Here is a 25,595-nt window from a genome sequence, read left to right as displayed (position 1 = left end):
AACATTTCAATTCAACTTTATTTATACAGCACCAAATCACAACAACCCTGAGCTCAGTGTCTTTGGTTTTGCCATGTCTGGTGTTTTGTGATTGGGAAGAGAGGTGAACTGGATCACTGAGCATAGCCTGAATCATCCTCCTTTCTGATACCTTCAATGATGATAATTTATTGAATAAGTTGCGTTTTTCGGAGCCTTCAGTTCATCAGGTAAATGTTTACAGAGGTGAGGGACAGAGGGTCATTTCCCCATAGACTTTTATAGAATCTGTCTAATTTGCAACCACAAGTATCGCCCCCTGGTGACCACTAAAGAGAATGCAGAGTTGGGTTTTACTCTTCCTGAAGCCAACTCCACCTTTTTATACAGTCTATTGACACAGCGCAACGGTGGGGTTCAAACTGCACCCACGGTCACTTCCCCTCTGGACACACCCCTGCTCTCGGGGATTCATTATTCCGCACCTTTCGCGAAACAACCACCCGGAGGATTACGGAGCCCGTTTTGGGAAGCCCCACTTCATCGGCTCCTCCTCCCTGTGCATCTCATCAGTGTGGTGACTCGGGCTCCAGCCTGGGTGGAAGGGGAGGAGCAGGCTGAGGCTGTGTGCTCTGCTCCCATGTTGATATTTGTTGTTTGCGAGGGTGGCAGCGACGTGCGTGGACAGGAACACAATGTGAGCGGAGGGCTGTCGACTGGCCTGGCAGCGCGTTTACCGGGAAAAGCTGTAACTTTTCTTCCAAATCCCTGGCTGGATGTTGACGGTATCCGCGGATGGTTGCTGTAGAAACAGTTGGCCATATGGCTGCTCGGTCGGTGTTGAGCGCAGGGACTCGTTGAGGATGCTGGAGCTCGTCTGAGAGCACCCCACCGTGTCTGGATTTCCCTTCGCTTCCACAACCAACTTATTTTTTTCTTTTCTTAAACCGACGAGCCAAATTAAAAACTCATTTGTTTAAACTTATTTTTTTAAAAAGATGGTGTCATTCGCTTTGTCCTCGGCTCGTAACAAACCCGGGTAACGAGAGGAGAAGCTACGCGACAGCACACCGACACGACGACTTTCCCTCGGTGAGTCGGCTCGGCGGCGGGCGGAGCAGACATACACCACCCGGGATGTCTGTGACCGTTAAGCCGAAGAGTGCCCTCAAAGGTTCCCAGGGACCATGCAGGACAGTTAGGAGTAAAAACATCGAAGTCAGTACTTGTAACTGTGTGTGGGTGAGATGACTGGCCAGAGGGCTAGTCGTTAATTGCCAGAGTTGGCCAACGTGTATAACGAGAACTTATCTCAGCAACTTGCTAGCCATGTTAGCTCCTTAGCGACACTTTGGATTCGGTTGCCGTGTCGTAGCTAGCCAGGTTGCTTGCTAACAGAGGGGCTGTTAACGTTAAGCTGTGAAATATGAGCGTAAGTTAGCTAACTTTTTTTAATAGCTAAATTTGCATTTTTTACGAACCCGGCTCCATAGCCAGGACCTGGGGCGCTACACAGGTGTAAAGTGAGCTTTAGCCGAGGTTTTATTAATAACAGGAAGTGTGTGCTGCACCCCTCACAAACTTTTTTTTTTTCTTCACCCCCACCCTGTGTTTCTGTGTCGGATAAGTTGCTCTCCTAGCCTGAATGCTAAACTGAACTGGTGTATTTCCTCCACAGAGGCTGCTCTGCCCCGGGATTTGTTCAGCTCTGGGGATTTTAATCAGCTGTTGATGCATCTCGGGGTGTCAGAGTCCATGAGAGAGTGCGAGTACAGCCAGATCAGTACTCGCAGCTCGACACCGATGGAGACCCCGTACAAGAAAAGGACCCCAAAGAAGAGGAAGTGGGAGATCTTCCCGGGGCGGAATAAGTTTTACTGCGATGGCAGGATTATGATGGCCAAGCAGACGGGGGTTTTCTACCTCACCCTTATCCTCATTCTAGTCACTTGTGGACTTTTCTTCAGCTTTGAGTAAGTACTGAGCATGTGCGGTCTCCCATTTGCTCCCATCTGCTTTCTATTTGTGCAAAGCAACATTCAGGATTACATTTCATAAGAGCAGGTGCCAGAGAAACGTCTAAGACACAATTCAGTTATGTCACCGGCATCGCCGTGGAGTGGGTGTATCAGGAAAATGTTACTATAAGCCGATGGGAGAGGTGGAGGCATCCATGTTGGGTTTTTTTTGTTGTTGTTTTTTTTTTTATCTATTTATGTGGGAGGTGTAGCTCGCCAAGTACAGGGTGTGGGTTTCCTTGGTCTTAATCTGTTTACAGGTTATAGTTTACGTGGTTTGCGTGATGATTTCAGCCTAAAGGGGTGAAAGGCAGTGCTCAGTGTCGGCGTCACTATTTTCATGTAACTCTACAGCTAGAGTTCTTCAGGTCGTTGTGTGCAGGCATTCATTTAGCTGGAATGACCTGATCATCTTAGAGTTGCCCGATGAAATTCCAGTGATAAGTTACCCTTCTCAAAGGGAATTGTGCAAAAAATCAGGTCCCTGCTGTCGCTAGTCTTCATTTTAAAATTCCATTATGAACAACACTCCTTGAGCTGTCATTGCAGTGTTTCAGGGTAAATATCTGGAGCTATGGCTCTTTGATTATGGACACTCAGGAGGGGACCTCGGGGTAACAGGTTGAAGTCTCTAAATTGTCTGGACGTCCAGTCTCTGTCAGCAGATTTGGAGACCTGTAGAAACAGCACTTTTGCAGTTAGGGGACTGATGTCTGATCTATAGATATGTAAAACTCATAATATTCTTTACACGGTTCAAATCAGGTGAATGTGGAGTCTGGCACCTTTCTGTCATGAACTTTTTCTGCAGTTTGAGCTACAGCAGCTCATGTAAGACCAGCCTTTGCTCCCCATTGCTGCCTGTGACTCTGTCGCTGGTTCACTACTGTTTCTTTCTTGCATCGCTTTTGATACATACTGCCCACTTCACACCCCACAAGAGCTGTGGTTCTGGAGAGGCTCTGACCCATTTGTATAGGCATCACAGTTTGGCTCTTATCAGAGTCGCTCAGATCCTTAAGTTTCCCATTTTTCCTGCTTCTAACAGATCGTCTTTGAGGCTGAAATGTTCACTTGTTCTCTAATATATCCCACCCACTAACAGGTGCCACGATGATCGGTGTTATTCACTTCACGTGCCACTGGTCATAGTGATGATTGGTGTGTCATTTCTATACAGCAGCCAAAGATTGTTTTGGAAACAGAACAAGCGGTTATGATAACCAAAATGTTTAAAAACACGTATTTGATCAACTATCAAGGAACAACTCATCATTCAACTTTTGCTGCCGGCAACCTCACCACTGATAGCTTAAAGGTGAAGGTTCTCAGTCTAACCGCTAATCGACCGCAGTGTCTGTCTCGAATTACAGCCCGACTATCCTAAAATAAGTCCTCTCTTTTTACTGTTTGTATAAAACTTGTAATCAACCGTCAGCATATTCTCCATTCAACCCTTCATCTTCACCTCATCACTGACTAAACCCGCTGTGGTGGAAGTGCACAATGCAGCACATACACAGACTCTGACCTCAGCTGTCTCATTAGCCCTTAACAGTCCCTGTGTCGTCTGCCATCTCTGAAACACATCTATGCTAGATAATAGTCCTGCTCTAACGTTTGCTGTTCAGTCCAAAAATAGTCTTCCTCAGGGTAAAGTGCTTCACAGCTAAAGAATGCTCTATAGGCAAAATGCAGAGGTTAATGTTATCTACACTATAGTGTTCCTAATATTGTGTCCACTGTGTGTGTAAATGGAGTTTTGAAATCTTAAAAACAGTTTTCACTGTAATACAATATCCACTTATTACGATAAACTGCATTAAAAAAAAACATAAAGGAAGCATTGCATTAGAGTAGATGAATTGCAAGACATTTAAAAATATCCCCATCTGCTCCGGAAAACAAGTGTTTTTAAGAATTTATAGTACTAACGATTTAATTGAAAAGCAATTAATGTTATCTGTTGAAAACTGAAGCGACTCTAATTTTCAGCTCTAATATTTGGCTAAACGAATGGTTGAAATGGATTTTTATGTGTGCCCTTTATTGGAACTCCTTCCCTTGCAGTGCTACACATCTGTAACCTCTGGACCACTTCATCTTTCAATAAATTGTCACTTCAGCAGATACAGACTTAACCCAAGACCAAAGGGCAGACAGCTGGAGGTCTGGACTTAAAACACCCAGCTCCCTGTACAGTGACACAGTTGATAAAATACCATAATGAGAGGTTAACTCGCCGGAGTGTCCGTTTGAACCTGGATTTCCCTCGGCACCCACATGTAGGATGCAAGGTGCTTCCTGATGATACCGCTCCCTCCCACCGGACAGCTTTGCTTCCTACGCGGTGCAGTAAGTGGAGCCGGGTGCCGGGCACTGTCCTGTTTGTTATGACGAGAGGGGGCAGTTTTCAGGGACGGTATCAGGGTTTTTCCTGCCTCAAAGTGAGCCTTTGGGGGATGACTACACAGGAAAGTAAGTAGGAAGTGAGTCCTTGATTTTAGAATCTGTATTAAATATGAACCATGCAGATAAAACAAACAACGTGTTTAGCTCTTTATTTGTAAAGCAGTTTTTAAAACTTACAGTTGCAAAGTGAAAGTTTTCAGTAAACTGACCTGATGTAAGGAGGACGGTTAAAGGGCTACAACTGCGAAGGCTGTGGATTTGAAATAAGCTGGTGGAACATCTGAAAGTCTCTGATCTGATGGGTGAAAAAGTCACAGTAAACTAGAATTGGGGGGAGAATTAAAAGGTGTAATGTGCTGTGGGGTGATGTGCATATAAGGAAAACAGAAGTGGCCCAAGGATTGAAGCCTGAGGGACGCCACATTGGAGTAGCAGATGAAAACATGTAGTGCAGATCTTAATACTATCGCTGAAGTTTATGTGGGATAAGTATAAAAACCATTCGAGAGCAGTGCCAGAGATGCAATCAATCTGTCGGCTAGAAGGACATGGTTAATGGGAGCAGCGCCTTGAGATGGTAGGCTCTTCAGTTTAGTCCAAAACATATCAGTTCATACTCATTTGATGTGTCAGACATCAACGCTCAGTGCGCTCCTGCACAAACATTCTTAATCTCACGAGTTTCACTTCCATAAAAAGATGAATGAATAAATAAAAATGAGCAAAGCAATCAAATGTTTCAGTCTGACCAAAAAACAAACTTCAGTGTGTAACCGCGAGGCCACGTTGAGCTTCACACTGTCCACCCTGTCTAACTGTCCCTGCCTGCAGGCCGGCCGAGTCCTCCTGCCTCCCCTCCTCCAGCTTTCTCCCATCAGCTGAAAGGAGACATTTATCAGACAGGGTGATAGTCAGCAGACCTGCACATTGGCTTCTGTTGTCATTAACTGTAATGCATTTCGATTAGTTGTGTTTTCCTTCCCTCGCTCCCGGTTGTCAGCATAGAGAGGAACATCTACTCACTTACTTTCTAGTGGCTTTTGCTGTCTTTGTTGCTTCGTGTGCTATTAGTTCTTTCTTGTTTTTTCATTTTAGCCTTGGGTTTGATAACACGGGCTTTACATGTATTTAAAGATGTTCTTATTTCGGGGGCCCAGAAAGAGTCAGCAGATGGTCAGTGAGGGCTGCAGACGTGTACACTACATTAACCATATTTCCTTTTTCCTGCTTGTTTTCTTAGTGTCTGTCTGAGGGGTGCTCAGCCATGCACAATAAACCCTGTTAGTTACCGGCAGACTTTGCTCTGTTTATTGTTCTGTTGCTGGCTCCCCCAGACGTACATGTGGGCTGTTGTTCCACATGTTGCCTTCTCTCCTTTATGTCTCGTAAAAGTTCACTCAGGCAGATGTTTGAAGGGTTGTTCTGAAGCACAGTTTGGGGCTTTAATAGAGGACAACAAATTGGCTTCAGTACTGTTTGCAGCTGAAAAACTATAGACTGTTGCAATGTAGGTACTAACACAGGACTGGGTTGTGACACTGAGCAATCTGTTGAATACTGAATGACCTTTAAAGATAAATCCATTATGTAGGGTGCTGTGCATGAGGAATCAAACCAACATCTCTGTGGCTGCAGGACAGCTGCTCTACTATCCGAGCCACCAGAAATATAGTCTTGGTGACATTAGAGCTAAAAATCTAACGGGCAATTCTTCAACAGCAAAGGTGGCTATTGTCCTCCCTCTGCCCAAAGAACCAATCAAAGCATGCAGGTCATTTGTGTTGGTCGCAGGCATATCTGCTGTTATCATAGTACACATGTAGGGTAGTGGACTTAGTCTGTATTTTTATTGCTGCTGTAGTGTAACAGTGTGAAAATCGTTTAAAAATATTGAGGTCTAAAGTAGGGCAGGGTGATATGACCAAAAATATCTATCATGATATACATATGAAAATTTGCGATAACGATATTACTGACGATATAATTGACACGAGACAAAATACTTTGCAACTCCACAACTTTATTAGTGCAAAAAACCCCCCATCAATGTATTTTCACTTAAATAAGCAGCTGTTTTTTATGTGCATTACAGTAATATACAAATGTAACAGTGCAAATGCAAATTCCTCGCTGACAGTTTAACCAAAAGGCATTTCCAGTGGAAACTGGCTGACATATCCTCAGCATAACCATGTATAATATCCACAACACTTAAAAAGAGCTTATACCCACACAATACGGTAATATTACGGTATGTTGAAGCACAGCACGTATCACTCCGCGAGGCTCCGCCTACGATAGCCGTAATGCTCCGACAATCCATCAAGCGGTGCGGCTTCGTAGCTTAGGATTATAAGGGGCACTGTCGATTTTCAGAAAAATCAAAGGATTGATTTTAAGTGTGCCGTATTTTCCAAACAACACGGTAATAACGACGGCCCGCTAGCACGCTCTACCAAAAATAGTGCTTTGTTGTGTATCTGGCGGAGGAAAGCTAAACCAGTTCCACACCACTGAAGTTGCGGCATTTTTACAAACCAGTTCTGGTTCATCGATTCATTCAACGATCCGCTTTCGCTCTTCTCATTCTCCGTCGCCGCCATGCTTTTTCTGCCATGTGCGTATGAAAACAAAGGCTCTGCGCATGCGCGTTTTACCCATATTCTATCGCTATATTTCATTTTCTTATCGTTGCCCAACATTAAACTGATGTTACTGCGAACAGTATGATATGGCCCAGCACTAGTCCAAAGTCACAAAAATGTTGTTGTTGTTGTTGTAGTAAAATCAGATTTGAATGTTACAGCTCTGCTTCCATTCATTCACAAAGAAATCATCCTGGACAATGACGCCAAGTTGGCGAGTTAATTCAAGACAGATTACAGTTTGAAGCAGATGGTGATTTAAAAAGACAAATCAGAAACATCCACATTGGACAGACTTAAAAAAAATCCTGTGCAGCACAATAAAGCGTGGAAGACATTTGTTGCCTCTGTATTTATATTGCTGCTGAATGATGGTGATATTGTTTATATGCAGTGGAGGCTTATTACAACCCTTAAAACTAATGCTCGCCATTGTATGTTTGAATGGTCGGCTGTGTCTTTTCCTGGACTGTTTAAGGCTGTTCTTGTGTTCCATTGAAATGATTGATTTGCATTTATCTGTCATGTATGGGAAGTTACTGTTGTCAGTACAGAGGCCCTGTCTGTCTTGAAACTCGTGCTGATTTTGGTGAAAGAGTCAGGTTGTTTTTGTACTTTTTTTTTTATCACCTGTCCATCAGGTGTGTTGGTTAAATAAATGTATGTACTGTGTTTAGTACCTATGAGCAGTAAGGCTGAGGCATACAAGCTTCACCAGGGGTGAAAATGATTTAGTGAAAATCAGTGAAACAGTTTGATTTTGTTATTACAGGAATGTGAACCTGCAGCAGTTTGCATAGCTGCTGTTGTCTGATTTCCATACATTCAAACTGACTTTGTAATTTCACTTTAAGCAAAACAATGTGGAAAACAGCTTTCACGTACCCGTCTTCTTTAATCCTTTCTTTCGAGTGGTGTTATTGCTGTCTTACAGTGAGAACATTGGACACGGCTCACTTGTTACCATGTGGAAATGCTTAGAAAAAGGTAATCGCCAAAACACAAGTATGTGGTCAGGAAAATGAGGCGGCACATTTACTTGATATTGGCATATGCAGGCTGCTGCTCTTTTCAGCGATACAGCTATTCGTTTGGCTCTGATTTAGCTGTTTGACATGTTTAGTCACATCTAATTTAGATCTTAAAGAAAAGAGCGGATGCTCTCAGGGAAGCAAAAAATTACAGTGTGCAGCAGGAGTGCTGTGTAACTCTACTCAGATCAGACAGGTCCCTGTACAACATACAAGAACTAAATCCCTGGATCCAGATGGACTGGTTTGATTTTTAAATGTTTTTCCCCTGATCATCGCGATGTCTCTGAAGTTTCCGTTTCATTTAATGTGTGTTTTTAAAGGCCGAGGTGAAACATTTCATTCTGCTCCATCTTGTAATTGTAAAGAATCCTTTTCAAAATTCCTGGATTGACTCCAAAGTTTAGCCAAGTCACACCTCGAATTTCATGTAAATTCATCATTAAAGTGAGTCAGCTGAGAAATCCACAAACAGGTAAACTGAGCCGATCACATGACCCGTGGAAGAAACAAGTCCAGCTGCCTCTGAGCAGCCGTCCAGCCTGCTTTGTGGCTGTCACAGCATCTTACTCACAGAAATCCTTCATTTATTTACAGCTAAGCACTACTTTACTGTAAACTAAACACTGTAACAATAATGTTAGCTAAGCACCAGCCTGGAGACCTGCTGTCAGCTGAATCTGTGATACTGGACCAAAATTACAATCTCAGATTTGCAAAGGTTTATTTATAGCTGGTACTGAAACACACAGCTCTTATTGTTGTGATTAAAATACTCTTTAAGAAAAGAATCTAAGGACACAAAAACACTGATTCTTAAATACACACAGATGTGTACACGACACAAATATGTCCTTTTTAAATTGGTGGCACATAAGTGGGATCTTGTACAGAGACCTGAAACATTTAATCCAAAATAATCGTTCTCTCTTAATGGGTTTATACAACGACCTATTAAGAGCTGAACAAACACACAGGCTGGGATCTGGTTCCGTTCGGGCATTTCTGCCATTTCATGAATCCACCAGTGCTTGTATGACTGCTCATACATGTATATACACCAGACTTGTTAGCAAAAGCCATGTTGGTGCCCTGTAGCTACAAATCTAATGTAGTGAGAACTAGGGCTGCACGATTAATCGTTAGAAAATCGCGATCTCATTTCCAAATGACAACGATTTAAAAAAAAAAAAAAAAAAAAAAAAAAAAAGACGACGACGATTGTACCGCATTTTGATCCGGGACGTACTCTGCATGAAAACAAGCGCTCACTCTTCCTGCTCAACAAATGACAAGGGCGGAGCCTTATACCACGTGATACAGAAGCTGTGCCGTGTGATGCTAAAATTAGCAGGGAAAAAACAACGGAGAGCACGTCTGGGATGACGAGAGAGTGACAGGAGAAAATCCGTCCCGGTCAACCACCCAAACATCAATAACGGGAACTTTATACAGCGCTTCCCTATACCCGTCGAACTCCCGCAGGCACAAAGAAATTACGGAGGCTATCACTTATCACCTGACCAAAGATATGGCTCCCATCAACACGGTGCAAAACGAGGGATTTAGGAAAATGATCAACACCCTAGACAAACGCTACACAGTGCCGTCCTGCAACTATTTTTCTATTGTTGCACTACCTGCTCTATACACGCAGCGTCGAGCAACGGTGGAGACGGAATTTCAAGCAGTACAACAACAAAACGTGAGACATTTGTTGTTTTTATGTTTATTTATTGTTTTTATGTTCAGTCTCAACTGTTACGAAGTTGATGTGCAATTAATAAATGCAATAAATATTTATACTGGAAAAGAGAATCGTGAGAGAATCGTGAGAGAATCGTGATCTCAATTCAAAGCCAAAAAATCGTGATTCTCATTTTATGCAAAATCGTGCAGCCCTAGTGAGAACGATGAAATGCTAACGGTCTGTTTCTACGCTGTTGATTCTGAGTAATACCCTAGAAGAATAGTAAGTGTTTGTTGCATTCTGGGCCATAATGAAAAGTCATTTTTTGGAGTGTCACAAGACGAGCTGTTGCACAACAGTCTTTGTCCACAGTCACACCCAGTGTAGACAAGCTTTCCCAGGAAAAGCATTCCTTAAACTGAGCTGTCAGCAGTGCGCTGCCATTCTAGATTTACCCTCCCTGGCTTCCACTCAGCTCATTGGCAGAAATGAAACGGTTCACTTGGCGGCACGATACTCTGGTTTTACAACACAGACACTGGGCAGGTCGTACTGGACTGTTTTAGTGATGAGTAAAACTTTTTCCATCTTAGCCCCGATTCAGATACCTCATCCTCAGGCGTCTGCCAGTGCTGAATATTGATTTGATACCAGAGTTAAATGAATCAGCTGGGTTCATCAATGTTCGGAAGAGACTGGGAATAAATCCTTATGTATAAGGCAAATGAAATGCGACAGACAGTGGGACAAAAATACATTAGAAACAAAAGGCTTATTCAGGTTATTTCTTTGGGTTGTTTCAGCTCAGTGTGAGAATGCAGAGTTTATGCAGCGAGGTGACCTGATGGGCTTGCGTTTCAACTTCAGCTTTAAAATTTTGTTCAGACTTCATTGTAAAAACTTATCAGCTGGGACTCTCATGACACCACCAAAAATGGAGGAGCTCTCTGAAACTATTGAGTGTGGCTGGAGAAAATGGTAAGTTCATGCAAGTAACTCCTGTCACTCCACGTACACTCTTTGGCTATCACTAAAAAACTTCGTAGGTTCCGATTTAATCCACAGGCAGCAATTTGCCGCTCACCGCCCGGGTGGGGAATACACATCTTTCCCTGGTGACCTGTGGTTGCCAGATGACCGCTAACCTGTCTCTAGTCCCGTGTGCCTAGTGTTTCAGCTCTCTTGCTAGCAACGCTGCTGCTGATGTATGTTTAGTAAATGGATCAGCAATAGATCGTCTCATTGACACGGATCAGCTGCTCCGGCTTTCAGAGCCAGGATGGGAACGATATCCGATCCAGTTATCAGGTTGCCGCTGCCCAATGAAAAACCCGACAGTCTGATGTGGGTCATTTAGAAGTAAATGTGTTCTGCATACGTTTTAATCATAGCTGTCTCTTCTGCCTTTCTCCTGCGCTCAAACCACCAAGTCTGTCCAGGCTTTGCTTTGAATTCTGTCAAGCCTTTAGTCGTCGCTGCACCCACTGTTTTTCATGCCACTCTTCTGAGCTGGCACCAGCTCCCTGTGCCAGAGGTAACTGACGGGACCTCTGGCACATGTTTAAAGGTTATTCTTGTAGATGTTTCTCTAAAGCACGACTGACCGAAGCTGTGCCGCTCACTGCTGACATTTTTCTGGCGTGTAGCAGAAAGTGGTGAATGCACGAAGCAGTCTGGGCAAAAATGTAAGCATTTGCAGAAGCTTGTCATGTTCAGTTGTTTCATTGACAAATGACTTGGCCTGCAGCTAAGTGGAGGTTCACGTTCTGCCCTTGCCTCCATCCAAAGCAATCAAAATGTAATAAAAAAACAAAGCTGACAAAGCCTTGTATCCATGTAGCCCAGATGAGTAATGAGACTTTAGAATGAAAGGCCACAAAGCCAAGTGCTCCAAGTGCATTATTAACACATTGTTAAGCACATTACTGGACACTTTGGTGCTGCGATATCATGGAGGATATCTCGGGGCACAGCAGTACCATATAGTCTCCTTTCGTGAAAGCACAGATTTAAAAACAAAAAATGTCCAGGTATCGTATGTGCAGGAGGATGTCCGTGTTTTTTTTTTTTTTTTTTTTTTTTTTTTTTTTTTAAATAGATCACAGGATATAGATTTCCTTCAAAGCTGCATGACAGAAGAAGAAATAAAAAAGGGGTTTATCTCAGGTGACAGTGAAAGGACGGCGAGGGAACAGTGCTGAGTCACATGGTCACATCAAGCAGAGATGAAAGTCCCCCAAGCTTAACTCTCAGCTGAGTTTTGAAAAACTGGTCGGCATCATAAGAGGATTTAATGGGAAATGTGATAACGGTAAATCTGGATTGGATTATTGTTAAGATTAGTACACCCATTGAGAGGCAAATGAGTAGAAAAAGCTCTGTTGAGGTACAAGGCCCAAAAGTATTTGGACAGTTTGCCTTTATATTTTTGCCCGTGAGCACAGCGATTCTAAATCCCATCAGTTAAAATGAGATTGAAGTGCAGACTTTCAGCTTGAATTCCTGGGGTTTAATGAAAGAATTGCATAAATTGTTTAGGGATCCCCTGTAGTTTGTGGTTAACACGTGAAAGAGCCCCAGTTTGAAACTGGGAGGAGGCATACATCTCTGGGAGGGCATCAGTAAAAATCTGGCGAATCAAACATGCAGATCCATCTGCTGTGGTAACCTCTTGCAATTAAGGGAGCAGCTGTGAAAAGCTATTAACTGTTTAGGAATTACAGCCCCAACTTTCAGGGATCAAAAGGAGTTCAGATCATTTTAAATAGAGTGGCAGTTTTAATACTTGGATGAAAAACTGTTGTGTGCTTCCTCCCTTGAGAAGCTCTTCCTTCAGTGTTGTCTTCAGTAACTGAAAAGCTGCTCTGTTGGGTTGAGATCAGGTGACTGAATCTGAGCACAGACCTGCTCCACTGGCAGCCATACATGTTCCTCCCATAAGATTGTGTCCCTCATGTTTTACATGTGGCGTGCTTGATATACCTGATTGTAGCTTTGGCATGCTGTGGAAATAATAACTGCACAGAGGAGCCTTTAATTCAGTGGTGCTACACAGAGCATCGCAGCTAAAACGAGAGCTGTTTGTTTGCAGACCAACTGTTTGTTTAGTTTGGAGAAATCTTATAATTGTATGAATCTGACAGCAGCTGTCGACTGTCTCTACAAGTGATGTTTGCAGCATGCAGAGCTGAGTTTCAGCTGCTAATCATGATTTATTATTTATTTATTATCAATACAAAAAATATGCTGTGTCATAGATTAAACTGGGAGTATTTAAAGTAATTAGTTAACTGGTTTTCCCCGTCCAGTATGTGTGTATGTGAAGGACAACGTGAGAGCATTTTAGGGACAAAGGTCAAAAAGTTGAGCGTCCGTGTTTAATGTGAAACAGATATTGTGTGTTTGTAACAATCTTCTGATTCAACTCATTACTAGTTACTGTGTGATGTGGCTGTTTGCCTGTCATGTCATTACAGTGTTTGCCTGAGGAGTTGCCTGTTAGTTTTATTGCCGGCAAAATATAGAGATGGAGAAATCAAGCTGTACACTCACTCACCGACAGTCCCTATAAATAATTATCAGTATAAGCTGGAAAGAGAGCAGTCATCTGTCACCTTTGCAGATGGTGCGTAGGCTGTATCTAAACCACCATGACATCACCTGGTAGTTTGTCAAGTCCTCTTTTGAGGTCCTAACTTCTGCGTTTTAGCCATCATATTCATGGCTCAGTCACAGCGAAGTAAAGCTTCCCTGCATTTATTATCTAGTTTATTTTTAAAAGGAAGCATAACTAACAAAATGAGCATCATTTTATAACATCAGTGAGCTCACAGTAGAGGCATTGCTGGAAATCAGTGACATGTCGGATTTTCACATACACTTTGTGCAGTGAGAGGATTTACTCCCTGCTGCCTGTTAGGAGCACACTGCTCTTACTTCAGTGATGTTAGTAAATTAGAAATGAGGTTCAGGAAGACTGTTTTTCTTTCCCTATATTTGTACCTCTGCCTCTTTAGTTGTATGTACATGAATGCTGGAGGGGCCTGCAGAAATGTTAGCGGGCCTCTAGCAGCTGCTGAACCACAGTGGAACCGACTGGGTCGGATCATTTGTTGTTAAAACGTATCATTTCTACCTTCGTATGGGTGACAGTTAGGGCTGCCACAAACGATTATTTTGATAGTCGACCAGTCACCGATTAATTTTGCGATTAGCCGACTAATCAGATCATCATCCATTGGAAGTAAAACGTACAGCTTATTGCACCAGCAGCATCTGCTCTTATATAACTATTATTAGCTTACAGCTTTAAGTGTTTAAGGTATGTGCTAACTAAAAATAAAGACAAGATGGTAGTTTATTAAATTTTAATGAAATTTGCAGATTGTTTCGGTGAAGTTTAATAAACTCCTTGCTATCTAAAATATAACAGGACACCGGAGTATATTCTCCAGCATCTCACACTTCTGATAATCAGCTGTCTGCTTGACATTTATTCAGCTGTGTAAAAACGTTAATCTCAGCCAAACCGATTTACTCAGGAACAAATAAAATACTGAAAAAAAAAAAGCCAAACAATAACATTTTTAAGTTATCTAAGTGCCTTGAGTAGCGAACGAGGGCGGTGGGTTTGAAGCCAGGAGTCCGGTGTTCTCACGGGCTCTAGTGAGCCTTGCCCTGGCTAGCTATCAAGCTAGTGAGTAACAGACGTCTCCGAAAACGTCGGAGCGCTTTTGAAAATATGTGGTGTCCTGATAAACTGAGCAGATATTTGAGATTTACACAGCTACATTCTCGCCTGAAAACATATTAAACGTTTATTTTGTGACCCAGAAAGAATAATAAGAGTAATATTAAAACTAACTAGCTGCTGCCATTGTTGGAAACTGAGCTGGGCTGCGCTATGAATTCTGGGACACAGCTTCTTCTTCTTCTTCTTCAGGGTTTAACGGCAGCTGGCATCCTTGTACATGCAATGCTGCCATCTTCTGTTTCAGTCCGTTATTACACTCTTAAATCCTACTACTTATTCCTGCGTCTTTTGTGATCTTACAAAGCTTCAAACGACGCGTCGACTATTAAATCAGTCGTTGACGATTGTGATAGTCGACTAATCGTGGCAGCCCTAGTTGACAGCACTGATGTGTCGGAGTGGACACAGCCGACTTTCTGTAAACAGGAGCTGAAACTGAGCTTTGATTTTTACATTCACATATGAAACTCTGCTGTACAGTTCACTAGACGCCAGCTTACAAAGGTCCTCTTTGGTGTGGAAACCTTTTAAATGTTTAAACAAACAGGGCAGCTGTTCATTTTAACTTGCGTTTAATAGTGAAAGTTAATTCCCCCCCCCCCCCCCCCCCCCCCCCCCCCCCCGTACTGCTCACCGTCTTTTATCAGGATTAGTCTTTTTTAGTATAGATGACAAACGAGGAAATGAACAGGTTTTGTAAAATAACACAACAGACTCACTGCGAGCTGGGTGAACTCACAGCATTGAGTTCACTCTGCTCATAAACTTCGTCAAAGGCCCATAAACTCGTAGGTTGTAATAAATAACAGGCATTTTTTCTGTTTCACTGTCACTGCGATGATACCAACATCAGATAAGTCACTGTTTGTTCCTATTTAGGCACATGTATTGAGATTTCACCTGTGGTCTTTGTGGATCACATCAACAGCAGTTCTTTGTCTTTATTAATCAAACGATTTCTTGAGACACCTAAAAGGGCTGTATCGAAGCAATCGTGCTGTCTTGTCTCATTTTTTTTTTTTTTTTTAATGTATTTTTGTGGGGGTTTTTTCTTGTTCCTTGGAAGCTTCAGCCTCACTCCTGTGGCTGTTTCCAGGGTAACCACATCCCCCTTCGAAATTTACCATGTCTGACATTGGATACTGTCCGTCTCCATGGCAACAAAGGCCCAGTTAAATATAAGATTTTGTGTCAAGTAAAGAGAAGTAAAGATGCAAATTTGAATTTCCTTGTGAATTTCTGCTCGTTTCAAAGCTTGAAGGCAGTGAGAGTGGCCTGTAGGCTTTACGCTCCGTGTTCGGTGGCTGATAAAGGTTTTTTTAAAGACTTTGTCAGGAAGATCTTAAACCAGGCGAGATGTTGGTTGCCTAGAGCATGTCCGTGTTTTTCTATCGATCCATGTGGATAGAAGAGGCAGGCTTCATGTCGCTCCTGTCCTGCTCCTCTAATGGCTTTAGTGCTTAATCTCTGCCCAGCTCTACCCACCTGTCACTTTCTATCACACATGACTGCCTTTTCATTATGTTCCCCATGTCTGACACATTGAGACACAGCACCTGAGGACACAGGCAGCAGGTTTTCGCTCTGCTCTCTCAGACTTCTCTGTAGGCATTCGCTGAATGACAAGTTTTGAAATGTAAGACATGTTTTTGTTTGCCACAGAGCGCACATTCACGTGCACTTTGTTGGTCAGCAGAAAGAGAACCTTCCCCGCAGTCCATCATGTATTCATTTCTAAATGATCGTTTCAGCTTGATTTTGATTACTTCAGAATTGTGCAGATCTCAGCTTTGGGTTAATTGTTACAGATGCAGCACCCTCACACGAGGTCTGCCAAGCTTTTTACAACTGTAACGATTTCCCATTAGCACTTCTAATTAGAGGATTCATTAATGTGGTGTGTGACCAATCATAGTGAATAGAGGCAAGATTGAGCAGGCGGATGAAAAGATGCTCTGTAATGACACAAGACTTTGAAATTGTGTGTTTCCATGGGACAGATGTAGACTGACAGAGGCAGGCTGTGGGTCTCTGTCAGCTGCTGTGATTCACCCTCCAGCATCAAGCTGCAGGCTCATTTATTAATGGCTAAAACAATCCCCCTGTATGCTATGCTATTGTTTTATTAGCTTAACTTATTGCTTATTGAAGTTATACAGACAGAATATCAGCTGATAATCAGATGCCCTTGATTATCTTATCATTAAGTGTAAGCAGATGTTGTAGCAGTTTGCAGATCTGGAGGATTCACGTGTGTGACGTCCACTCCTGGGTGGATGTCACAGCAAATTCCCCTCAGTCTGCAAAGCTCAGAGAAATACAAAAAAGACGGTCCTAAGTTGGCATGTTAAAGACTACAATTCACGTCAGTGCTGTTGTTTACAAGCATGAACAAGTATGGCTGGTTTGGAAGGGAAACCCTTCCCAGAACGAACAGCAGCACCTTTGGAGAAAACCCAACACCTCATACCAGCTGTCAGCACGGTGGTGGAGGGCTGATGATTTAAGCACCTGACAGACCATGAACTCCTCTCTAGAGTCAGATGTGAGGCCAGCTGTCTGGCAGCTGGAGCTCGGCCTACACTGGTTGTAAAATGCCACTACAATAAATAAAATGCACAACAATAATGCAGTAAAATATAGAAAAATAAATAAAATGTCAATAACAAAAACAACAACGACTGTTAAAACCAAAATGTTTAGGTCAATGTGTGTTTAAAGCTAGACTATAAAAATGTGTCTTTAGTAACGATTTATGATGTTTGAGCGTTTGTGCAAATCTGATATCCAGAGTCTGGGACCTGCCACAGAGAGGGTCTGTCACCATGAGACTGAAGTTTAGACCAGGGTTAGTTAAGGTTAGTTTAACCTAAAGAGAGCTGCATGTAAATAACTGCTGGGTCGCCTCCACAGTTATATGAGAGAGCGATAAAGTCACTGATTGCTCCAGCTCGCTGCTGCTACACGTGGTTATACACCCTACTGAATTATGGGAAGTACATGGCTTAGAGTCCTGAATAAACTGCCAGGATGTGTTTGAAATGAGCTTAGAGTAGATTACTAGTTTGTGCATTTTAGGTTAAAGAAAGTGAAAAAGTTACTTAGACACCACAAGGTTAAACAAACCATCAAGAGAAAAAAGCAGTTTGGACGGCATGGGAAAGTTCTGAATGTCAACACAAGAACGAGCTCGATGGAAACATTTTTTACGTTTAATGTTCTTTGCTAAAAATGTGTTTTTGGCACCAGCACAGTCCTCTCGGTGCAGTTTGATTTGTTTCCAGTCTTTCAGTTACAGCTAAGTTTCTAAAAACACACATTTTGCAGCTTCTTAGCAGTAGAGCAACTTAGAGCAGTTTCCCAGTCAGCTTGTGTCTCCCAGCTCAGAGGGATCAATGGCAGGGCCGGCTCCATAGTCCAGTTCTCCTGTCCCCGCCCCTCATGCTCCCCTCTGTCAGTTTAGCTGCACATTTAATCACTGTGCTGCTCAATATAAGAAAAGAATTTAACTGCACGTGTGTTTCACTACACGAGGAAAAAATGCTGCTCGATTTAATGAAAGAAATCTGTCGGCACAACTCTGTGAGCTTAAACTGTAAAAAGATCTGTAGATTTACAGGAACCCTTCTCAGTGCTCATTTTTCACTGTCCTGGAATTATAAAGCAGAAAGGTTTCGGTAATTCACCAAAAATACCCTGTTTTGTTTTTTTTTATTTACATTCATGGATTTTACTGTGGACACGCTATTAAAAACAAACCAAAACATAAATTTCTATTGGGGGGGGTGGACAACTTCTGTCATTTGTTTTTCTGTCATTGTAGTGTGAAAGACTGTGGGGACGTCCTCATCAGCAGGACGAGCAGTAAAACCTAAACTGAGAATACAGTTAGAAGACCAAAATCTGTGTCCTCCTTCACGTGTTGCAGAGATGTCCTGTGGGCCTCTTTGCCTCTTGGCCTTATGTTTAAAACCTGCAATTTATAGCATAGGCCCTAGTTGGGTTTTTATAGAAAAAAATATTATACTACTCATACATATCTATGTGATAAATACAGCACAATGAGCAATATGTGACGAGAACATGCTCTGTTTGATTGGTGTTAGAGGATGATATCTCTGCTGTGGTGAGTGTAGAAGCAGGAGGTGTGAAGCACACAGAGTGTCCACGTCCTAAAAAGAGAAGGCAGCGTTTTTAAATCATTCAAAACTTATATTGACGTAAAAGAAATGAGATTCAAATTTGAAGCAATGAATTACCAAGGAGAGCAGGAGAAACGGCATCCTGCTGGGAGCCGTGCCGTCTGCAGCCTCCCACTGACAGTCGAGAGTTTTCTGCTGAGCTCTGTGTCGCTGTGGATGCAGAGAGCAGCAGGACTGGACTGTCTGCACTCAGCCAGGGTACAGCTCAGGTCAGCTTCAGTCTTTCTGAGTCATAAAATCTTTTACTTGGTATTCATCTCACAGAGCCTCTTATCTAGATTTTATTTTTAACTTCACACCAAAATGAACTGATGGCGGCAGGATGTGTAACTTCTACACTCTTTTCTTATGAGAGGACAGAAGACGCTGGATCCCAGTTCAAATGTGCGTCTACTCAGACCACTATCGTTAGAAGAACCCAGCATGGCAAATCTAAATATGGCCCAGTTCAGCAGATTAATAATAATAATAATAATAATGGATTGGATTTATATAGCGCTTTTCAAGGCACCCAAAGCGCTTTACAATACCACTATTCATTCACTCTCACATTCATACACTGGTGGAGGCAGCTACAGTTGTAGCCACAGCTGCCCTGGGGCAGACTGACAGAAGCGAGGCTGCCATATTGCGCCATCGGCCCCTCTGGCCAACACCAGTAGGCAAGTAGGGTAAAGTGTCTTGCCCAAGGACACAATGACCAGGACAGAGAGCCCAGGGATCGAACCAGCGACCTTCTGGTTACAGATGCGATTCCCAACCCCCTGAGCCACGGTCGCCCTTCTTCCAGATTAACTGGTGTTGGCACATATCATACCCCTAAGGTGCTTCATCTGAAGACCAGCGTGATAAAACCAACCTGAGCTGGAAAAAGAAGCCGATGCTAAACATCTGCACTTTCTCTGCTGGCCGCTCGAGGCTGGTTCCAAGACGAGTCGAGCTGCATAGTACAGCATGAAAAACCATGTTTACTGATTCGCTGGTGTGTGTGCTTACTTAGTGGCCCATGAAGTTTATGGGTACAGCTCAGTTACCCAAAAATGTGTTCAAAATACAGAGCACAAAACTGGTGAGTGACATCACACAGCGAGTAAAAGATAACGGGGGAAAAAACATGCACGCTGCATGGTTTGCTGTTTCCATAAACTGCATAACATGTCGGCGGCATGTGCTCAGTCCTGCCAGTGTGGCAGTGCTGCTCTGCATTCCTCAGCAACATCCCTCACAGCATACGGCTGCCACATGTTCCTTCAGCCGTCCTTGTCTGGAGTAGTTCCTCTTTGCGGACCTCAAATCTGATCCAGCAGACCACAGTGTAACAGATGAAATGGGATGCAGCAGCCTGTGTCCTGCCTCTGTGGGACCTAAATGTGATTACTGTAATAACCACCTGCGCTGTTGGATGTTTAATGGGATTATGTGAGTTTGTCTCATTAAAGCAGATTAAAACACAGGGGACTGACTCTTACATGTGTGTCGGTCTATTAAGCGGTCATATCCACTTACTGGTCATTAAGCAGCGAGAGTTTGGTGTTTCCACTTCATCAGTTTCCGCGCTCGTCTCCGCTGGTGTCCGTTATGTGCTAACGATTAAATCGAGCTAGGCAGCCTGCCGGCGTTTGTCCAGTGTTACACCAAGACTGCGTTTCTGCCGTCATTGTTGCTCATCTTTTCCTCATCGCCTCTCCTTGTCCTACAGTTGTCCGTTCCTGGCGCAGCAGTTGACTCCAGTCATCCCGGTCATAGGAGGTGTGCTGTTTCTGTTTGTGCTGGGGACGCTCCTGAGAACAAGCTTCAGTGACCCCGGAGTGCTGCCCAGGGCCAGCCCAGACGAGGCCGCCGACCTGGAGAGGCAGATAGGTAAACCCCCAAAACACTGGGATCAAAACCTGTTACTGAACTGAAGTTTGCATTTTTGTGCTACAATAAAGGGAGACCTATATTGATCACATCACACTGTTTAGTTATTATTTGATTAGATTATAGGTACATGAGCACGTGGCTCATGAGCATTCTGTGTGTGTAGTGTTTGTTTTCGGGAATCCAGCTCCGACTGACTGTAACAGCACTTTACATCCAGGATGAGATGAGTTCTTGGCGCTACTTTAACCAAATGGGCTTTGATGTAACGCTTACTCATAAATTATCTTTTGATAAGTTCCAAATCTAATTTGTCATATGAAAGATAAGACTGTTGATGCATTAGGAGATACTTGATATGAGGTAAGTGAATTACTGGCAGCAGAGCACAAGCATGAGTCAAAAAACAGCCAAGATTATTTTGAGATGTGGACCTGTTAATGAAATTTGTTGCTGTGTCACTGAGTGTTTTTTTTCCCTGCTGTTTGATTCTATTTTGTCACCAAAGCAAACTGCAAAATCAGCTGATATGCGGGAAAAAAACCCCGCGTGCGTAATGTCGTATCGGTGCACAGATACTGAGGCGATGCATGTACGAGTGCATTACTACAAGCTAGTGCTAGGAGGCTGCTGGCAATGTTGAGAAACGTGGACAGCAGTTAAAAATGAAGGCCCACTTCGCTGTGAGCACGCCTAAAAGTGCTGCTTCTCCCATCTGAGAGACTTGGTGGCAGTAGCAAACGTTTGATTACACATCAAAGGTGATGGCAAGCTCTGAAGTCACTGAAATTAATTCTTTTTATTTAAATTAGAGCTGCTGAAGTTGTGCTTTGTAGCTTGATCCAAGCAAAATGTAAAGGGAGGCAACTGACCTGATCAGAAGTGAATTAGACAAAGATTGATGGAAGTCACTAAACTTGTCCAACGATGGTGGGAGTGTAGTCTGCTTCCTGAGGCTTCATTCAGAGAAGGAAAGGAAACAATCAAGGGTCCTCCAGACTGGAATTTGCACTGGAAACTGTATCCATTTTAGTCACTGACTCACTGATCTGTAAATGTGTCCAGCTGCTCTGTAGCTAAATGGATTACCACCACTTAACTGATGGTTTAACTTTGCAAAGCCTATTTTTAAAGCCTTCTTTAAAGTTCTGCTGTTTTTCTTTTCTTTTTTTGTTTTGTATTTGGAATGCAAAGCTCCCGTTTCCCAGCCATGGGTCTTTTTCCGTGCTTCAGGCCACTAGGGCCTCATTAAACAAACTCTGGACCGGCTTAATTAATCTCATTAGGAGACTTAAAAGCTTTTGGAGGGAAGGTACAGTACAGAGAGCTCGGAGCGGCGGGGCTGAGAAAGAGTTGTGCAGAAGTATGTTATGTTGGTATTCCAGAGGATAAACAAATGAAAGGCCGAAAATATGAAAAATGTTGACCCAAATACCTCTTTACCCCCTCTACCCCCACCCAACTGGCTTTTGTGCTGTGCATTTCCAAGCAGGCGGTCTCCAAACTGGAACCTCTTACTCACAGACTGATGATTGATGTCTGGCTGATTCTTTGTGCACAGGTTGTGAAATGATTAGAGGCATGAAGCAGCATACGATAATTTTTTTTGTTTTGGTATTCATTCCCATCATATTTAACTCTTCTTTGTAACCTGTAGATGCAGGATTTGCATGAATTAGGATAGGTTCAAACAATATTACAGTCAAATCTCTACGCGGGTCCCAAGTGAAAAAACGACAGACATGAGAATCATTAGCCGAAATGTCTTTCGGTCATTCACTAAGGTAACCTATGGGTGTATATTAAGATTGCTGTGCCACGAGAGTGTTCACCTTAATTTTTACGTTCCAGGATTGTAGTCTATATTCCATCCAATCCTCTGCATGACAGTAGATTAATAGGCTGCCTAATTATTGGTACCATTGTAGATCTTATTATGTGCAATTTGAAAGAACCTCACCTGTAATGGCATGAGGGTCTCACACACATGCACACGCTTCATACGTGGTAAAAACTTTGTTCAAATGTGTTTTCCATAGAGCTCCTGTCTCTTCTCACGCCTCCTGTTACTTTTTCCATTCAAACACTATCATCTCCTCCTTCTGGGTGCATGCTCTCACAGTTCTTTTTTTGGTTCTGGCGATGGCGTGGAAGCTTGATATGCAAGACATTAGCAGCCACATGTGTTAGCTCTTAACTTGATCATCCCTTTCAAGTCCCAGCAACAACTAGCCCAGCATGTGCCCGTCTCTTTCAGGCACTCTCATCTTCACAGCTGGGATTTAAAAGAGAGATTTAAAAAGCAAAAAAACAAAACCATTTTTGTCTAGTTTTCAGGTGTCAGTGAATTTCCACAGCCATGCTTTTGTCGTGCGCTCCTTCTTCAGTTCCTCCTCTCTTACTTGCAACACGACTCACTCCTGGCAGCTATATCTTCTGATTCAGACGGCTCTCATCTCTCTTCTTTTTTTTTTATTTTTTATTTCAAACCTAATATGTGCTTATGTAACTGTGCAGATATTCATAATAGCGAAGCAGCTTTGTGAGCAGGGGGAACTTCACATGCGCTGCCATAATGTAATGTCTCTGCTCCGCTCCAGGCCTGTTTCCCATGTGCTCAGGTGCTGCTTTGGTTTCTTTTTTTTCCTATAGCATTACTACAGCCAACTCTACATCCACCCTTATTTCTTTTTTTAACCATTTACTACATTTATGTTCAGTATCCACAGTACTACGCTGCTTTAGGATACATGAAATCAAACCTCTGCAAACGGCGCTGACTCAGTTTTATGAATGAGCAGAAATTGAGATGTTTTTGGAAATGGACACCTGTGTTTGTATATTGACCGAGTCGTGTGTGTGTGTGTGTGTGTGTGTGTGTGAGAGAGAGAGAATCCCAGGTAAAACAAGGTGATGGTGTTGAGCACTAAAGTAACCAAAGCTAAAACGAATTGTGTTAACGGAAATATAAATCAGAACTAGATATTTCAGGAAATTTTGAATGCATTGCATGTTTTGTGTTCTGAGTGCATATAGCGCCATAAATCCCTTACCTCATACATAAATAATGATGTTTTCAGGTTAAAGTACTGCAAGGGTCAAAAATGACACCGCTCTTATTGATCGGTTGGCTCAACACCAGAGGGGCAGATGTGTGTACGGTACGAGGCCTCTCAGCATCCCTGCATTCACGATGCTGATGCTCGACCTGTGATGCCATCGTCGTGAGCGGATATTCAGAGTGGTCGGCCTGGAGTTTTGCCTAAATTCCTGAATCAAATATGCGGCATGTTTGGACAAGCAGACATTTGAGAGTTATGAGACATAATGCAGTTTTTGTGATCCACATTCTCACTGTCCTGTCACTCTGCTTAGTGCAGTTAATCATTGGAGGAGGACGTCTGAGGTCAGGAAAGGCAGCACAGCTTGTTGTTTATCTCAACCTGAACTTGAGACAAGAGCTGATTTCTCTTCAGTTTGCTACATTTGACGTGTGTGCATGTCTGCCTGCCTGCCCAATATGTCAGGACTAGACGGGCTGGCATCAGTTCAGCTATCACATGCCAAATCCGAAAGACTCTCTGAAGCATTAATCAGAGGGAAGGATGGTCAGAGCTGCCGGTTTCCTTTTTCCCACTTAATGTGGTCCAGGCCAGTTGGTGAATGTCAGGACAGCCTCGCTGTTTTTCCAAAGCTACCAGCCAGACTCAAGGCCAGCAGAGGAAATAGATTTTGGAAGGCTTAAAGCGTGGACTGCTGGAGGAAGGATGGGGACATCAGTAGGGGATACAGCCACATTTAGTCTTTTCATCGCTGGGTGTTTGAAGGTAGAACCACATGAAATACATGATTTATTTTCCTTATCGCTGTACATATATCTCTCTGTGTATGGTCCTGTGATGTTCCTCGTGTCTGATTGACTAATTGATTATACAGGAGAAGAAAAAAGTTTGAAAGCACTCAGAAAACCGAATTGTGCTCAGTTTAATGGATGAAGTTATAAATGTTCCACTAAAGGCGGGATCCCTCAAGGATCCATTCTAGGTCCTTTTGTTCTTGATTAGGGATGGGTATCGTATAGGTTTATCCGATACCGGTGCCAAACCGGTACTTTTGAAACGGTGCCGGTGCTTAAACGGTGCTCAAACCGGTGCTTAAAGAATGGAGAACATAAAATTGATCCAAAAACCTCTCATGTTCAGCTGTTTTTTGTGAAAAGATAACAATGTTAGCCTTTTCTGCAGCTATGGGGCATATATGGTATCACTCTTGGCTGGAAGCAGTGCTTAAACAATGGAAAAAACACAAACTTTGTCCAAAAACCTCTCATGTTTAGCTGTTTTCCACTTTTTCTTTGGTCATTTTAGCCTTTTTGGCCAGGGTGAAGGGAGTATCTGCCATCAAACAAGAAGACAGCCGCATGTAACTATGATGATGTTTGCTAGTTCACCTTACATGCATTAATGTAATAACGTGGTTAGCCTACTCAATGTAAATTACACACGAACAACATTAAGCTACTCACGCAGAGAAGAACGGCTGCTACTGCTGCCATCATCATCAGTCATCATTTCTGCTACACTGGCAGGGCTAGGGGCCAGGACTCTACTCTTCGTGTTTTTGGGGGATGTTGCTAACTCCGGGTCCGATAACAGGCACCACACCCGCAGTAGATGCGCTCGGTGTGAGGTCTCGCAGCAAGCTATCAAATACGCCGCATTTCTCGGCTTTAAAAAAAAAAAACAAAACGCTATGCGTCGCCAGGTGTTTCATCGGATTTGAGGTGTTGCCTCCTTTGACAGTATCACAGTATCAGCTTAAAGCACTTGTTGCAGGCTGCTGAGTTTGCATCTTTTGCAGTGAAGTACAGCCAGACTTTGTAATCTGTAGCTCTGCTCTAAATAGGGCTGGGCGATATGGCCTAAAATCAATATCACGATAAATTGAGCAGTTAACCTCGATAACGATAAATGGACGATAACCACCCCAAGTGCCAAAAAAAAAA

General features: G+C 43.0%; 1 protein-coding gene across 4 annotated transcripts in view; it reads left to right on the top strand.

Annotated features, from left to right (window-relative positions):
* The first annotated feature begins 419 nt into the window (after positions 1–419).
* Positions 420–25,595, top strand: part of LOC146551793 (palmitoyltransferase ZDHHC14-like) — a 56,346-nt gene continuing 31,170 nt past the window's right edge. The window contains exons 1-3 of one of the 4 annotated variants that reach the window (XM_085258241.1): positions 420–1,071; positions 1,658–1,952; positions 20,430–20,590. In XM_085258241.1, coding sequence (XP_085114367.1) covers positions 1,711–1,952; positions 20,430–20,590 — 403 coding nt within the window. In that variant the 5' untranslated portion in view covers positions 420–1,071; positions 1,658–1,710. Of the gene's footprint in view, positions 1,198–1,240; positions 1,412–1,657; positions 1,953–20,429; positions 20,591–25,595 lie in introns of those variants that run through there. The other 3 variants (XM_085258245.1, XM_085258242.1, XM_085258243.1) reach the window with 3 other exon arrangements.

The sequence above is a fragment of the Mchenga conophoros genome, linkage group LG19 (genome assembly GCF_057382185.1).
Source record: "Mchenga conophoros isolate Kocher_MC1m ecotype Shallow Benthic linkage group LG19, M_conophoros_male_GT1.1, whole genome shotgun sequence".
NCBI classification, from domain to species: domain Eukaryota; kingdom Metazoa; phylum Chordata; class Actinopteri; order Cichliformes; family Cichlidae; genus Mchenga; species Mchenga conophoros.
This window is presented reverse-complemented; position numbering and strand designations above follow the sequence as displayed.